Here is a 17,428-nt window from a genome sequence, read left to right as displayed (position 1 = left end):
AGCCTTATTTCTTTGTTTGGTTTCCTGATCCCTGATTTCCTGTCTCTCGGCTTTGATTCTGCCGGGTCTATGATGGCCTGTTTGTGCCTTGCTCAACCTATTGCCTGTTTCACCGCTTTATGATTTTGCCTGCCGTTCTGGATTGTTTACCTGTCTTCACTTGTATTAATAAACACACCTTCTGCACTTCCATCCGTCTCCCAACCATCTCTGACAGAATACTTCACGCTCCCTGACAAAGAGAAGCACATTCACCTGTTCATGAGTAATGTTAACGGCGCTAAAACAGCCACCGTCAAATGGTGCGGTTGGAGTCTTGGACTCGACTTGAGGTTTTTTTTTTTTTTTAATGACTCGGACTTGAACACCAGGGACTCGGACTCGAGGTTTAGTGACTCAACTACAACACTGTTGCATACGTACGTATTAGTGCCGTTACAACGGTGTTTACTGGAGACAAGGTTAATTCTAAAGATTGCTCTGCAAGTCATTCTATGTGTACTTATCCTTTTAAATTATTTTGGGAAAGTAGTCCTAGATAAGCAGTTCAATGAAATGACCACTGATCCTGAGGCTAGGTGAAAACCGGACAGAAATGTGGAGATGATTTGGATCATGCCAGTTTTTAAGTTTGAATGTAGATGCAGTATTTGAGTGTTTTTAAATATTACAGTCAAGGAATAAAATGGTCATTGGGCGTGTGTGTGTGTGTGTGTGTGTATATATATATATATATATATATATATTTTATTTATTTATTTATTTTTTTTGAGTGCATCTCAAAAAAATTAGAATACCATGAAAAAGTTCTTTTTTTCATAATTTAATTCAAAAAGGTAAACTTTCATATATTCTATATTCATTACATGTAAAGTGAAATATTTAAAGCCTTTTTTGTTTTAATTTTGATGATTATGGCTTATAGCTCATGAAAATCAGAAATCCAGTATCTCAAATTATTAGAATATTCCCTAAGATCAATCAAAAAAAGGATTTACTATACAGAAATGTCCAACTTCTGAAAAGTATATTCATTTATACACTCAATACTTGGTTGGGGCTCCTTTACCATGAATTACTGTATCAATGCAGTGTGGCATGGAGGTGATCAGTCTGTGGCACTGCTGAGGCGTTATTGAAGCCCAGGTTGCTTTGATGGTGGCCTTCAGCGTATCTGTATTTTTGGATCGGGTGTTTCTCATCTTCCTCTTGACAATACCCCATAGATTCTCTATGGGGTTCAGGTCAGGCAAGTTGGCTGGCCAATCAAACACAGTAATATCATGGTCAGCAAACCATTTGGTAGTAGTTTTGGCACTGTGGGTAGGTGCTAAGTCCTGCTGGAAAAGGAAATCAGCATCTCCAAAAAGCTTGTCAGCAGATGGAAGCATGAAGTGCTGTAAAATCTCCTGGTAGATGGCTGTGTTGACTTTGGACTTGATAAAATACAGTGGACCAACACCAGCAGATGACATGGCACCCCAAATCATCACAGACTGTGGAAACTTCATACTGGGCTTCAAACACCTTGGATTCTGTGCCTCTCCACTCTTCCTCCAGTCTCTAGGCCCTGTATAATCTATATTATATTATATAATATATATATATTATATTATAATAAAATATATTTCTGTATAATCTTCCAATTTCTTTCCTCATCCCCCAAGATCGACTGGGAAAGCCTCCGAGATCGACCAGTCGATCGCGATCGACGGGTTGGTGACCTCTGCTCTAGGGCCTTGATTTCCAAATTAAATGCAAAATGTACTTTCATCTGAAAAGAGGACTTTGGACCACTGAGCAACAGTCCATTTCTTTCTCTCCTTAGCCCAGATAAGACACTTCTGACATTGTCTCTGGCTCAGGAGTAGCTTGATATTAGGAATGCGAAAGTTGTATCCCCTTTCTTGAAGATGTCTGTTCGTGATGGGTCTTGATACACTGACACCAGCCTCAGTCCACTCCTTGTGAAGCTCTCCCAAGTTCTTGAATCAACTTTTCTTGACAATCCTCTCAAGACTGCGGCCATCCCTGTTGCTTGTGCACCTTTTCCAGCCACCCTTTTCAGCAATGACCTTTTGTGGCTTACCTTCCTTGTGGAGGGCATCAGTGATCATCTTCTGGACAACAGTCAAGTCAGCAGTCTTCCCCATGATTGTGGTTGTGTGTACTGAACTAGACCGAGAGATACACTGTGTTCATACTGTTTTACTCAAACTCGAAATGAAATATTCTAATATTTTGAGATGTTTTTTTTTATGTTTTTGTACTGTATGCCATACTGATTAAAATAAAAAAAATGCTTGAAACATTTTAGTTTATGTTTAATGAGTCTATAATATATAACATTTTCACTTTCTTAAATAACTGATGGAAAATATTGAACTTTTTCACAATATTCTAATTTTTTGAGATGCACTAGTGTGTGTGTGTGTGTGTGTGTGTGTGTATATATATATATATATATATATATATATATATATATATATATATATATAATTTTTATTTTTTTTTTTTATTGTATGTTTGGTTTTACCAATGGATGTGTTTTCTCAGCGCGGATTGACTGGTTTTGCTTCTAACTTTGTGTTCCAGGTTGAGCCCTTCAGTTCAAACATGCCAGAGACTCTCTTCAACCTCTCAAGATTCCTTTTCCACAACTTGACCAAAGATATTCCTCTGGGCATCTCTAAAGTGTATCCTTTATCAAAACACACATACAGATGAAGCAACCTTGAGTGTGCGCAGGGTGCTTGATCATGTAGCGACCTTTTTAATAAGTGCTCACTTGAATCAAGTGTTTAGAATACACTCTCATCATTTCTGTATGTGTGTGTCAGAGAGAGAGAGAAAAAGAGACTTTGAGTCGTGAACTGAATGCATATTAACTCTTCTCACATCACCTTTAGATTTAAGAATTCAGATGAAGTGATGAAACATTTCAGGAAAGTCTGTCTCATTTATCCTCTTGGCGGCGCGGAGTGACAGAGGAAGTAAGCATGACGGTGTGAAGGCAAAAGATGAATTTAGATCTGCAGGGTTGTTGTTTTTTTTTTGCCACTTTAATTTAATTGGCATTTGGACCTGTCTTCAATATCTCACTTTGTCTCTGTCTCATTCACACACCCTTCCTCCTCTATCCGTCTTTATCTCAAATCCACATCCTCTATGTGCTTCTCTCTCTCTCTCTCTCTCTCTCTCTCTCTCTCTCTCTCTCTCTCTCTCTCTCATTTATTGATGTCTTCCAGCTCTTTTCTCGGGAGTTACCAGATGTTCCTGGCGCTGACAGAATGAACATATGGCAGCTGCTTCCTATTTGACAACGAGAGAGAAAAAGTGATAGAGGAAAAATAGGTATGAAAGAACGAGCTTGTTGTTCTTTCACAGTTCTGCCCCGAGTATGTGAGCGGCGAGAAGCAAATTAACGACAGGAACGTCAACTTTTTCCTAGTTTATGACCTTACAAGGTAGGTGGCAGGATATTGGCCTAGTACACCTCCGTCAGGAATATTCTCACACTGTCCCGTCATTTAGAACAAGAAGATACACACTCACCAGCCGGTTCTTGGCTGACAGGAGTGGAACGTGACATGTTTGGAACCCACTGGCCTCAAGGTTCAGTAAGGTGCCAGGGTTCCCCCCCGGGTTCTGAAAAATATTCTCCACTTTTTTTTGTCCTTGAAAAATCAAGCCATAGAAGTATTCTTCACTTTTTCTTATTTCTTCCTTTACTTAGTCTGTATTTTTCACTGGGCTTTATATAAAATCTGGAGAGCTCATAGCCTATTCGCCGTTGTAGAGACGAGTGAAGCCATCTGGCCACCATATTACCACTCACATTGCGTGTATTTGGCTTGTGTGTTAAACTGTGGTATTCGATCACATTTGCCCCAAGGAAAGTGTCTCCTGACTTTTTTCCCCCCTTTCATTACCTCTTCTTATTTTCTCAACTTTAGCCACATTCCTTACATATCTTTATAGCGCTCCGCTTCACTGTTTTTTTTTTTCTTTTTTTTTTTCCTTTTCCAGTTCAGTCTCTGATCATTATTTTTGAATGGCTCTTTTTTACTACTATAATTATTTTTATAGAGATTATTTCAGTTTTTCTCTCATACAGTGTACCTTTCTCTTTTATATATTTCTTCTTCCTTTATATATACACTACCGTTCAAAAGTTTGGGGTCACCCAGACAATTTTGTGTTTTCCATGAAAAGTCACACTTTTATTTCCCACCATAAGTTGTAAAATGAATAGAAAATATAGTCAAGACATTTTTCTGGCCATTTTGAGCATTTAATCGACCCAACAAATGTGATGCTCCAGAAACTCAATCTGCTCAAAGGAAGGTCAGTTTTATAGCTTCTCTAAAGAGCTCAACTGTTTTCAGCTGTGCTAACATGATTGTACAAGGGTTTTCTAATCATCCATTAGCCTTCTGAGGCAATGAGCAAACACATTGTACCATTAGAACACTGGAGTGAGAGTTGCTGGAAATGGGCCTCTATACACCTATGGAGATATTGCACCAAAAACCAGACATTTGCAGCTAGAATAGTCATTTACCACATTAGCAATGTATAGAGTGGATTTCTGATTAGTTTAAAGTGATCTTCATTGAAAAGAACAGTGCTTTTCTTTCAAAAATAAGGACATTTCAAAGTGACCCCAAACTTTTGAACAGTTGTGTATAATATAGGCATTGGCTTTGATCGAGTCTGGGACATTTCCATCGCAAATCCGACAGTTAGTGTTCATCCCGGATATCTGTGTCAGATTTTCAACAAAAACTTTATTTTTTTTCTCTTCCTATAGAGGGTCCACGCAAATGGCGCCATGTACACGTGTAAAAATGATCACACGTTAGTTATCAGTACTCACAGGTGAAACGTCCGTCCACAATCTTTGACCTGACGATTTGTACAGTTCACTGCTGCACATGTAGGCATTTTTCTTCTAATTTTTCTCACCAACTATATAAATAACTTGTCCAGTTTTGTGTAGCTTCCAGTTGTCTAAATGACAGTTCTGCTCCGTGTTGGGAGTGGTAAGATGGCAGCCAGCTAGCTTCACTCTGACGAGCTTATGAGCTTTCTGGATTTTATATCGAGCTCAGTGGTATTTTTTCTTAGTTACCGACATATCAGAGTGGACTCAATGCAGGTTTATACCAATCAAACTGGCACAATTCAAATATTTGTACAGATACAGTCCTTTCCATTGCATATAAAATTTGCACTCCGCTCCAGCCTCTAATAAGAAAGGCCTGGCTTTGGGCGCCCTGTGCACCATTAGGCTAAAATAAACCTCTTTAGTTTGAGCTTACTGAAGGTTATTTTAGCAGGGAATTATTCAAAAGAGGTATTTTGATTCCCTTTAGCTCTTACTTCAACACAAAACTTGATTTACAATTGAACAGAGTCGAGAAGAATTTTGGAACAACCAACACTGAAGGAATCTTTATTTTTCCGTCAATTTACGAACCAAATACAGCATGACACGATGTTTTACATCATGCATTCACCACGGGAACTCGGCACACCACTCCCCCTGAAATGTAGCTCCTCCCTTCAGTCGCTTGCCAGCTGATAGCACTTTCACTTTGGCATTTTTTTTAAACCAACCCCTGTATTACTGACCCTGTCCGATGTGCTCGGGGACGGTAGGGACTCTGAGTGTGCCTCCCCCATGGCTGTTTCGGCCGTTAGATCATCTTCAGTGCTTGAAGAAGCCCGCCCAAAAAACTTCCGCAGTTTAGACTGCGACATTGTTTGCTTGACGCAGAGATAATTACACCATTACAGCAGACAGGCCAATTAAGATGCATTGCGATTGGTCAAAAGCTTGGTGCTCATTTGGTCATTATGTGTAGTCGATTTTTATTGGTTACAAGCACGTGCTCATTGTTTACACTTTGACTTTTCTAGAAAGGGATTTCTAAAGATGACTTATAATAACGATGACGAACACATTTGTCACTGTGACGACCGCTAGTAATTTTCTCTTCGTCACTGATGGATTATGTTCGTCAATGATGAGCATGACAAGCGCCAGCGGGAACCCCAAGGTGCACTCTGAAATGCTTTTCTACTCACCACAGTTGTAATGAGTGGTTATTTGAGTTACAGTAGCCTTTTTGTCAGCTATATGAACTAGTCTGGTCATTCTCCTCTATCCTCTACTAAAACTATGATCTTCAAATTCAAGGATAAGGAGTATCCAAGCAGTATCAACATCAAGAATAAACCTATTGAAAATGTAACACACTTTACGTATTTATACCCCCGCTCCAAAGGAAGGGGGGTATACTGGTTTACGTCTGTCCGTATTTCCGTCTGTCTGAAACACTCTTTTTCTCAGTAACCACAAATCATAGCCACTTGGTACCAAATTTCAGCTTGGGGTTCTATCCAGTGTATACCGTTTTCAGGTCTGTCGTACATTGACTTTCTGTTTACTGACCGAATGTATTTACGAAACATATAGTGTGGATTTACAAAATTTTCCTAGCATTTTTCTCAGTAACTACAAATCATAACTGCTTGATGTTTGGTACCGAGCTTCAGTTTGGGGTTCTATACCGTGTGTACCGTTTTCAGACCTGTTGCTCATCGACTTCCTGTTTACCGACTGAATGTATTTACGAAACATACAGCGTGGATTTACAAAATTTTCCTAACACTTTTCTCAGCAACTACAAATCACAGCTGTTTGATATTTGGTACCGAGCTTCAGCTTGGGGTTCTATACCGTGTGTACCGTTTTCAGGTCTGTCGCACATCAACTTCTTGTTTACCGACTGAACGTATTTGCGAAACATATAGTGTGGATTTTGACGCCATTTCAAGCAGCAAAATGCTCTTTCAAAATGACAGTTTACCAGGATGCTGTTTGAAATCCCTGGGGAGAGACACTGCTCTTTACTTACTTGTTTCAGAGTTAATTATTTGTTGAAGTCAACATTCATAATCAGTGTTCTATTCCTTTAATTGTTTGCATTCTGATATAAGCGAGAGCGGGGCTATACGTAAGTGAGCAGTAGCTCACAGTTGATCTTGTTAGGAGCTGTTATATCTCGCTCTGAACCTGGAACATCAGATAAGGAACTAGAAAGAAGAATTGGATTGGCTCATGGTAAGTTGCCAAGTTGAAAAAACTACTGTGTAACTACCATCTTAAATTAAGCATACAGATGAAGTTCTATAACACACACACTTTTTTTTTTATATATATATATATATATATCTCAGAAGTCAGCAGCACGGTGGTGCAGTGGTTAGCGCTGTCGCCTCACAGTAAGAAGGTCCGGGTTCGAGCCCCGTGGCCGGCGAGGGCCTTTCTGTGTGGAGTTTGCATGTTCTCCCCGTGTCCGCGTGGGTTTCCTCCGGGTGCTCCGGTTTCCCCCACAGTCCAAAGACATGCAGGTTAGGTTAACTGGTGACTCTAAATTGACCGTAGGTGTGAATGGTTGTCTGTGTCTGTGTGTCAGCCCTGTGATGACCTGGCGACTTGTCCAGGGTGTACCCCGCCTTTCGCCCGTAGTCAGCTGGGATAGGCTCCAGCTTGCCTGCGACCCTGTAGAACAGGATAAAACAGCTACAGATAATGAGATGAGATGAGATCTCAGAAGTCATCTCTGTTATAGCTGCGAACCATGGACTCTCACACATAGACAATGCAATTGAATTGAAACTGTTCATATACAATTTCTCAGACGTATTCTCTACTTTCACATAGCCATAATGCTTTGCGCCTTGGGGGGTAACCAGGTACTAGACTGTATATGTTTACTAAGTCAGATAACGTCAGTCATTTTTTCGAATTCACATGGGGGAAAAAACCACTTTTCCTCATTTAAAGTTTTATAGACTAACTAAATAAGCTAAGTTTCAAAAAGCGTGGTTAAACAGAATTCGCCGTCAAAATTTTACACCGACAGACAACACGCGACTGTGTTCTGCACGCTTCAGTGATGGAGTAAAGTCTGATGAACCAAGTCATGAAGCCGACCACCCCTCTGTCTTTGTGTTTAGTCATAAAAAAGCGCGAAAACCGAAAAACAAGGATAAGTCAAAGAACTGAAAAGGACAACTTTATCGAAGGATCAACTCCCAAAACAATGTGTAAATGATGCAGTGTCAGTAAGCTTACATGTACTTCCCCTTTTAGTGTTTATGTAGGTAGAGCAAATGTAGTATTTGACCCTGTAGTCCTAACAGCTTCCTCTAACAGCCCAAAGGTTGTCGCAATCTGGTAGCATATAAGCGCGAGGAAAATCAGAGTGAAGGAAATCAAAATCAACTTAAACTTAAAAAAAAAATTAGACAGTTTTGCTGTGTTTACAGTACTTACTTGAGTGAGTGAATTCCTTGCTTGTGTTCCCATGCACGGTGGTGTAGTGGTTAGCACTGTCGCCTCACAGCAAGAAGGTCCTGGGTTCAAGCCCAGCGGCCGGCGAGGGGCTTTCTGTGTGGAGTTTGCATATTCTCTGTGTGGGTTTCCTCCGGGTGCTCCGGTTTCCCCCACAGTCCAAAGACATGCAGGTTAGGCTAATTGGTGGCTCTAAATTGACCGTAGGTGTGAATGTGAGTGTTAATGGCTGTTTGTCTCTGTGTCAGCCCTGCGATGACCTGGCGACTTGTCCAGGGTGTACCCCGCCTCTCACCCATAGTCAGCTGGGATAGGCTCCAGCTTGCCCACGACCCTGTAGAACAGGATAAGCAGCTACAGATATTGGATGGATGGATGTTCCCATGCATGAAGCATCTTGTATTTTCTTACGGCTTTCTCGTCGTAACCAGCACCCAGCAAAAACGATGTCAGTGTGGGTTGTTCTATAATCAGTGTCGATCTTTAGAAGCTCTCCTGCCAATCTTTTAACTTCGGCAGGCAAGTAATTGTTGGAACACCCATGTTGAGAGACGAAGAAGGCTGCTGACTGTCACCTGAAGTAGAGATGCTCAAAGCGTTCGATACAATATTTACAAACGCTTTATTACCAATTGATTTCTCAAAGTCCACAGAAAAGCCTTTGCAGATTTCTTTAAGCTTTGGTTTAGTTAGTTTTGACACTTCTTTGAAGGTTTTAGGGAGATTTAAATTCAAAAGATTACTGTCCGTGTGTGACGCCAATAATTGTTCTTTTAGTTTGTTTATATTATGGTTAGGGGGCGGCACGGTGGTGTAGTGGTTAGCACTGTCGCCTCACATCAAGAAGGTCCTGGGTTCGAGCCCAGTGACCGACAGAGGCCTTTCTGTGTGGAGTTTGCATGTTCTCCCTGTGTCTGTGTGGGTTTCCTCCGGGTGCTCCGGTTTCCCCCACAGTCCAAAGACATGCAGGTTAGGCTAATTGGTGGCTCTAAATCAGACCTGGGCATTTTCCGGCCCGTGGGCCGCATCCGGCCCTTTGGTTCATTCTGACCGGCCCGCGTAAGGTTAATGAGAAATTACAAAATAAACGTATTTTCTAATTTTACCTCATGCATGGACTGAATGTGCATTGCTTTTATTTTGAAGTTGTGTTCAACAAAAACGCAATGCGCGCGACATGAACATGACATGAAATCCCACGAAACCTAATCCCGCGATAACTACTTCCGTAATTTGTCCAGACCAACCACAAACTTGTACGTCATCCTTCAAACGGTCCAGCCAATCACTTCGTGTGACGTCACCAGCAGGCGCCGGAGCCGATCTCCGGCGAAAAACACCAAATGAGGTGATTTAAACTACAAATGTGGGCATCATTATTATAATATGATGTATCTTGCTTGGTATTTGGAGTAGAAAGACAATATTGCGATGTCTTTATTGTGTTTTGGGGTGAATGTGACTGAAAAAAAAAGGTACAAACGTTCACATTTTGTTAACCATTGTTTTGGGAAATTTGATTGAATAAATGACATTTTTTGTAAGGCAACCTCGTTTTTTCCATATTCTTACCAGTCTTAGCAGCTTGTAAAAACAATGTTATTTATTGCTTTTATATAAAGAAATACAATTAATATTATGCAGAATTTAGTTCAGCCTTTTGGTCCGGCCCTCCACAAAATTTTCTGTTTCTCATCTGGCTCCATGGAAAAAATAATTGCCCACCCCTGCTCTAAATTGACCGTAGGTGTGAATGTGTGTGAGAATGGTTGTTTGTCTCTGTGTCAGCCCTGCAATGATCTGGCGACTTGTCCAGGGTGTACCCCGTCTCTCGCCCATAGTTGGCTGGGATAGGCTCCAGCTTGCCCACGACTCTGCACAGGATAAGCGGTTACAGATAATGGATGGATGGATCTTAGCCCATGTTTACATTAGACCGTATCAGCGGATCATCAGATTAACGTTTTTAAAACGATTAGTGTGCACACAGCAACACCAATACACGATTTGCGTGCACACAGCAACACCAATACACGGATACACTCGGCTCCGCAGGCATCCTGCGCTCCAAATCACTCCGCCCTGAACAGCGAGTGCCCTCTGGAGGGTGCGCACTCCGGCCTTGCGCAGCTCACAGAGCACGCGAGTGAAGTGCACGAGCTGTGATTCGGGACTGAGCCGCTGTGTGTGTGATCCCAGCGCATATCACTTACCACTTGCAAGTGGAAGGATGGCAAGCCTAAAGACAATCATAACTACACAATGGGCAGTATTTGCATCAGTATTTTCATACTTTTATACTCTTTAATGAAAGGTGATACAAGGTGGAAGTCCGCGCCGTTTTTCAGCAGTCGCGTCACATGACCAACGCCAGCGAATCAGGAAGGTGGATGTCACAGTGACGTTGTCCAATGACGACGCCAGCTAGAGCTCAGCACAGCGTATCCGCGTATTCTCAATGTTTACACAGCACCGGAGCTGACACGATCTGGATTGAATACGTGGACCCCCCGGCATTTCCAGGCGGTTTAATGTAAACGGACAGTGCATCCGCGAAGAAAACGAGACAGATACGGTCTAATGTAAACTTGGTCTTAGATATTTTGCCCCCCCCCAAGCATGATGGTTAATGTGAAGGTGATCAGTGGTGAGAGCTGGAATGGCTTGGAAGTCATCAAGGAAAGAGATCGAAGAAGGAAAAGCTCTAGCAACAACTTGAGATAGCAGCGGTATTAAAAGTATCAACTGGACCTGGAAATATACCATTGAAAAGATATTGTTAACATGTAAAACACACAAAAAAAATCAAAGAGTACATTAAAAAACAAAACCTTGGGGGCGTCGTGGCTCAGGTGGTTAAGGCGCCATACCATGAATGCGGGCGACCCGGGTTCGATTCCGGCCCGAGGTCATTTCCCGATCCCTTCCCGTCTCTCTCTCTCCCATTCATTTCCTGTCTCTACACTGTCCTATCCAATAAAGGTGCAAAAAGCCCAAAAAAATATCTTTAAAAAAAAAAACCTTAAATGGATTTGCTCATGTAGTACGGTGATCTAACGAAACACAAAGAGGTTAATGTTTGTAGATTAAAAGTTGAGTAAAGTTGGATTCCACCACAAGACTGTGTATGAAAACGTTATAAAGTTGCAAGAAGAACTGGGCGCTTCAGCAGAGTCATTTCTTCAGGAATGTAGACAGAGAAAGACAGTTGGTCATACCAACTTAAATTAAGTTGGTGCCTTAAGTGCCGTAAGGCATAATAAGTTATGAAATATGTATAAGCAAAGCATTTCCACCGACAGTAGTGCCACTCATTGGATGGGTTTTGTTTTTTTGCAACATTTGGTTTAAACTCCAGAGACTGCTGTGTGTGAAAATCCAAAGAGATCAGCAGTTTTTTGAAATGCTCAATTCAGCACATCTGGGACTAGCGTCCATGGCATGATCAGTATCACTGAGATCACATTTTTCCCTTCATTGTGATGTTTGCTTAAATTATTAGCTGCAGTTTTTGACTTGTATCTGTTTGACTTTATGCATTGTACTGCTGCCACATAATTGGCTGATTGGATAATTGCATGGAAGAGCAGATGTACAGGCATTCTTAATAAAGTGGCTGATGAACGTCTGTACAATTTAGAAAAGATGGTGGGCTGTTTCTTAAAAAGGAACCCCAAGCATCTGTTAGTATCAGTACATGTGACAGGAATTGGGAACACACTGAAATGTAAGGAATGAGAACACAAGATAGTAACAGCAGAATGGGTTTAGATGATTCCCCCATTAGCAAACCGGGGTCTTCGTAGGTTGTATTCAGTCACATAACTTTTGCTTGCAAGTTTACTTCCAGTGAATGAAATGGTGGCATTCCAGCTTCTGCCATCAGACCCCTACAGCTCATCCAGAATGCTGCAGCTCGTCTGGTCTGCAGCCTCCCTCGTTCTTCCCATGTCACTCCTCTGCTTGCCGAACTGCACTGGCTACCCATCACAGCTCATATCAAATTTAAGACATTGGTGAAAGCTTACCAGGCTGTCAAGGGGTTAGGGCCAGCATACCTCCAGAGTCTGATCTGCCCCTACACACCAGTCAGATCCCTACGCTCCACTACTACTGGTCGCCTGGCCCCTCCTCCTCTCCACTCCTGCCCAGCCCACTCAAGACTGCTATCTGTCCTGGATCCCTGTTGGTGGAATGACCTTCCCATTGAGGTCAGAACTGCCGACTCCCTGATCACCTTCAAGTGCAGACTGAAGACCCACCTCTTCAGGCTGCACCTCTCCCCTTCTTCCCTGCCCACTATGTAACTGCGTATCAGTCTTGACCAACCCTGGCTGTGTACTGTCTAGCCTGGGGTTAGCCGTTTGAGTTCTCTAGTTAGTTGTACTTTACCGGTATATGGTTGGTTTGTTTCCTTGGCCGTTTGTGTTGGTATTTCAACAGCATATTACACTAGGTATTGCTGTCACTTGTTCAGTTGGCACTAGAAGTTTCTTGTCTAGAAGTTCAGCAGTTCTTGTACCTGACTTTTGCACTCGTTGTACGTTGCTCTGGATAAGAGCGTCTGCTAAATACCATGTAATGGTGGTCAGGCAAACCAATTCCAGACTGCAGACAGTTGATCTGGGTAACATCATCCAAAAATCCCTGTTCAAAAATTAATATCCCGCTCAGTCAACTTGCGCCTGCATGTTACATCCCATCTGTGGAGTTTATGCAGTAGCCCACCAGAACCAATTTGTCTGCCGTTTTGTAAAGCGCCAGTGAAACCGTCTCCGACTATTTTTGCAGTTTCGAGGCCAATGCATCGTCAAGATACCTTCAGAAGGTTGCTGTTTGCGATGGGATAGCTCCTTACACATTATCAAAGAAGGATTTTTCCTTGGAGTTGGAAAATGATCCATCAGTTGAGTTCCCCGACATCTCAAACTACCTGGTGCTGCAGATATCATTCTACACGGCCAAACAGATGAAAAGCTGGAAGAGCATGGAGGAGTACAGCTTTTTATATGTGGCTGGGTTAAAGATCTGCGGATCAGGACACTACAAGATAAATCCTGTTTCGTTTATGCCCGGGTAAGTAGGAATGTTTGGGCTTTTTTGTATGCGTCTTTGTGATGGTTGCTAGGATGCTGCAAGTTTTAGTATCGGGTGTAAACAAACCACAGCCGTTCGATTCTCAATCCTCCCTGCTCTTCTCTTCTGGGTAAATCATTCACAAAGATCCACAGAAACTCTGTTAAAGACCTGGGTATTATGCGTATTATATACACGTTAGTTTACAATATGGCAACCGCAGTCAAACAGTAAACAAAAACACATGAGGACTGAAGTGTCTCCTGAACTTCAAAACATTACGGAAAAATGAAAAATAGTGAGGAAAGTGATTTGCGAATCCAAACGAAATAAATCAGAGGAATTTACAAACCTTTCACGAAGTGATCACTGCATATTCAAGTGTTCTTCGACTCCGTTCCCCTCCATCGCAGCGAAAGGTTTAAGAGCCACCTTTCTTGTCGTCTTTTGGTAAAATCCTTTGCTCTTTCACCCTTGATCACTTCACGGGGAACCCGGAAGAAACTTTTATCAGTTTCACGGTTTGTTTGATTCACACAACACAAGCGTAAGGCATTTTAACGACTAACAAGGCACCCCAGTGATAGTAATGCATTGTGAACAGTGAGCTTAGCTGACCACCACTTCATGTCTTGCATATCTAATAAAGCGGATGTGACCTCAGATGCAACCCACTTATAGATTGTGCCATTTTATTTTTAGCCTATGAGTCTCTGGCTTACTAAAATAATTTAAATTGAGAATTAATTTAAGACTTGAATTGTAAAAAAAAAAAATAAATACTTTTTTCTAATTTCAACGCCTACATGTCTTTTGAGTTCTGTTAATTCTCCTGTTGGTGCCCCTCTATCTAAAGGTTCAGTGGTTAACCCAGTCCTGGTAGGTGGGCAAATACCGGTAAGTGTCATTCGCAATGGAGCCGACCAAACATGCACTGAGCAGCAAAATGCAGAAAAACACACAATATATTACTTAGTTTTCTTTTGATGTAAAGGTGCAATGGGTCTTGTGTAATAATTGAGTTGTCAAACAGAAGATTATAGAGCTGGGACATACGTAATCTGCCACAAATGTTGGTATTTTTAATATTCCCCATCCCACTTATAATTGAACAGTGTATCCCTACAAACCGACAAACTGCATCTGAGAAGTGGGCTGTAAATTATACAGTATCTCATCTCATTATCTCTAGCCGCTTTATCCTGTTCTACAGGGTCGCAGGCAAGCTGGAGCCTATCCCAGCTGACTACGGGCGAAAGGCGGGGTACACCCTGGACAAGTCGCCAGGTCATCACAGGGCTGACACATAGACACAGACAACCATTCACACTCACATTCACACCTACGCTCAATTTAGAGTCACCAGTTAACCTAACCTGCATGTCTTTGGACTGTGGGGGAAACTGGAGCACCCAGAGGAAACCCACGCGGACACGGGGAGAACATGCAAACTCCGCACAGAAAGGCCCTCGCCGGCCACAGGGCTCGAACCCGGACCTTCTTGCTGTGAGGCGACAGCGCTAACCACTACACCACCGTGCCGCCCATTATACAGTATGTCTATCTTATCTTATACAGTTAAAACAGTTGATGTAGAGGTTTGTACAGTGGCCTGGACATGCAACAGCAAATCCCAAAACACTTCACTATTAACACAAAATGGAAATGGTAGTCCTTAGTGAACCTCACATGCTTGTTGCTGATTGGACATGGTATACCTTGATCACTTGGGAAAAGAATTTCACTTTTTCAGTCTGTTATCTTCATGTGCAGCAGTAAAAGACCTGGGGGTGATCATTGCTGCCAGTCTTTTGTTTGAAACTCATGTCGAAAACATTACCCAGATAGCTTTCTTTCATCTCAGAAATATTGCTAAGATAAGAAATATAATGTCACGACATGGGGCGGCACGGTGGTGTAGTGGTTAGCGCTGTCGCCTCACAGCAAGAAGGTCTGGGTTCGAGCCCCATGGCCGGCGAGGGCCTTTCTGTGTGGCGTTTGCATATTCTCTGCGTGGGTTTCCTCCGGGTGCTCCGGTTTCCCCCACAGTCCAAAGACATGCAGGTTAGGTTAACTGGTGACTCTAAATTGACCGTAGGTGTGAATGTGAGTGTGAATGGTTGTCTGTGTCTGTGTCAGCCCTGTGATGACCTGGCGACTTGTCCAGGGTGTACCCCGCCTTTCGCCCGTAGTCAGCTGGGATAGGCTCCAGCTTGCCTGCGACCCTGTAGAACAGGATAAAGCGGCTACAGATGATGAGATGAGATGTCACGACATGACTCAGAAAAACTAGTTCACGCTTTTGTTACCTCTAGGTTGGATTATTGTAATGCCTTACTCTCTGGATGCTCCAGTAAGTGCATAAACAAGCTCCAGTTCGTCCAAAATGCAGCAGCAAGAGTCTTTCTAGAATTAGAAGATATGACCACATCACCCCTGTCTTATCCACACTGCACTGGCTCCCAACTAAATTCTATGTTGATTATAAAATACTACTATTTACCTTTAATGGTCTTGCACCACAGTACCTAAGCATATTTCTGGTCCTTTATGACCAACTACACCTACTTAGATCGAAGGTGCAGGCTATTTGTTGGTACCTCATATAGTGAAGGCTACATCAGGGGACAGAGCCTTTGCTTACAAAGCCCCACAGTTATGGAACAGCCTTCCAAGTAGTGTTTGGGACTCAGACACAGTCTCAGTGTTTAATTCTAGGCTGAAGGCACATCTTTTTAGTCAAGCCTTTTGTTAATAGTTTTTTATTGGGTAAAGGAGTAGATCTGGAGGATCCTCAGGCATAGTGTTTTGGTAAACTGGGATGGATGAATGCTGTTGTCCCGCACTCTCACTTGTTCACTCGGGTTTGTTGACGGTGTAGTGGTTGGCTGCTTTATGTCCCAGGGCTCCCCCAGATCTGTGTTACCTTCTGGCTCTTCCCTTTTAGTTATGCTGTCATAGTTAGTTTTGCCGGAGTCCCTGCTTGCACTCAATGCAAAATGTATACTGTTCTGACTCATTAGGTGACATGGGGCATACAGTGGTGCTTGAAAGTTTGTGAACCCTTTAGAATTTTCTGTATTTCTGCATAAATATGACCTAAAACATCATCGGATTTTCACACAAGTCCTAAAGGTAGATAAAGAGAACCCAGTTAAACAAATGAGACAAAAATATTATACTTGGTCATTTATTTATTGAGGAAAATGATCCAATATTACATATCTGTGAGTGGCAAAAGTATGTGAACCTCTAGGATTAGCAGTTAATTTGAAGGTGAAATTAGAGTCAGGTGTTTTCAATCAATGGGATGACAATCAGGTGTGAGTGGGCACCCTGTTTTATTTAAAGAACAAGGATCTATCAAAGTCTGATCTTCACAACACATGTTTGTGGAAGTGTATCATGGCACAAACAAAGGAGATTTCTGAGGACCTCAGAAAAAGTGTTGCTGATGCTCATCAGGCTGGAAAACATTACAAAACCATCTCTAAAGAGTTTGGACTCCACCAATCCACAGACAGACTGTATACAAATGGAGGAAATTCAAGACCATTGTTACCCTCCCCAGGAGTGGGCGACCAACAAAGATCACTCCAAGAGCAAGGCGTGTAATAGTCGGCGAGGTCACAAAGGACCCCAGGGTAACTTCTAAGCAACTGAAGGCCTCTCTCACATTGGCTAATGTTAATGTTCATGAGTCCACCATCAGGAAAACACTGAACAACAATGGTGTGCATGGCAGGGTTGCAAGGAGAAAGCCACTGCTCTCCAGAAAGAACATTGCTGCTTGTCTACAGTCTGCTAAAGATCATGTGGACAAGCCAGAAGGCTATTGGACAAATGTTTTGTGGACGGATGAGACCAAAATAGAACTTTTTGGTTTAAATGAGAAGCGTTATGTTTGGAGAAAGGAAAACACTACATTCCCAGCATAAGAACCTTATCCCATCTGTGAAACATGGTGGTGGTAGTATCATGGTT

The 17,428-nt window shown here is 42.2% G+C and overlaps 1 protein-coding gene across 3 annotated transcripts in view; it reads left to right on the top strand.

The window, feature by feature from the left end:
• Positions 1 to 17,428, top strand: part of ift122 (intraflagellar transport 122 homolog (Chlamydomonas)) — a 190,742-nt gene that overhangs the window by 161,104 nt on the left and 12,210 nt on the right. For all 3 annotated transcript variants that reach the window (XM_060931573.1, XM_060931572.1, XM_060931570.1), the window contains exon 23: positions 2,596 to 2,696. In XM_060931573.1, the coding sequence (XP_060787556.1) occupies positions 2,596 to 2,696 (101 nt within the window). The remainder of the gene's footprint in view (positions 1 to 2,595; positions 2,697 to 17,428) is intronic.

This window comes from Neoarius graeffei, chromosome 10 (genome assembly GCF_027579695.1).
Source record: "Neoarius graeffei isolate fNeoGra1 chromosome 10, fNeoGra1.pri, whole genome shotgun sequence".
NCBI classification, from domain to species: domain Eukaryota; kingdom Metazoa; phylum Chordata; class Actinopteri; order Siluriformes; family Ariidae; genus Neoarius; species Neoarius graeffei.
The sequence above is the reverse complement of the archived record's forward strand: the minus strand, read 5'-3'. Positions and strand labels throughout refer to the sequence as shown.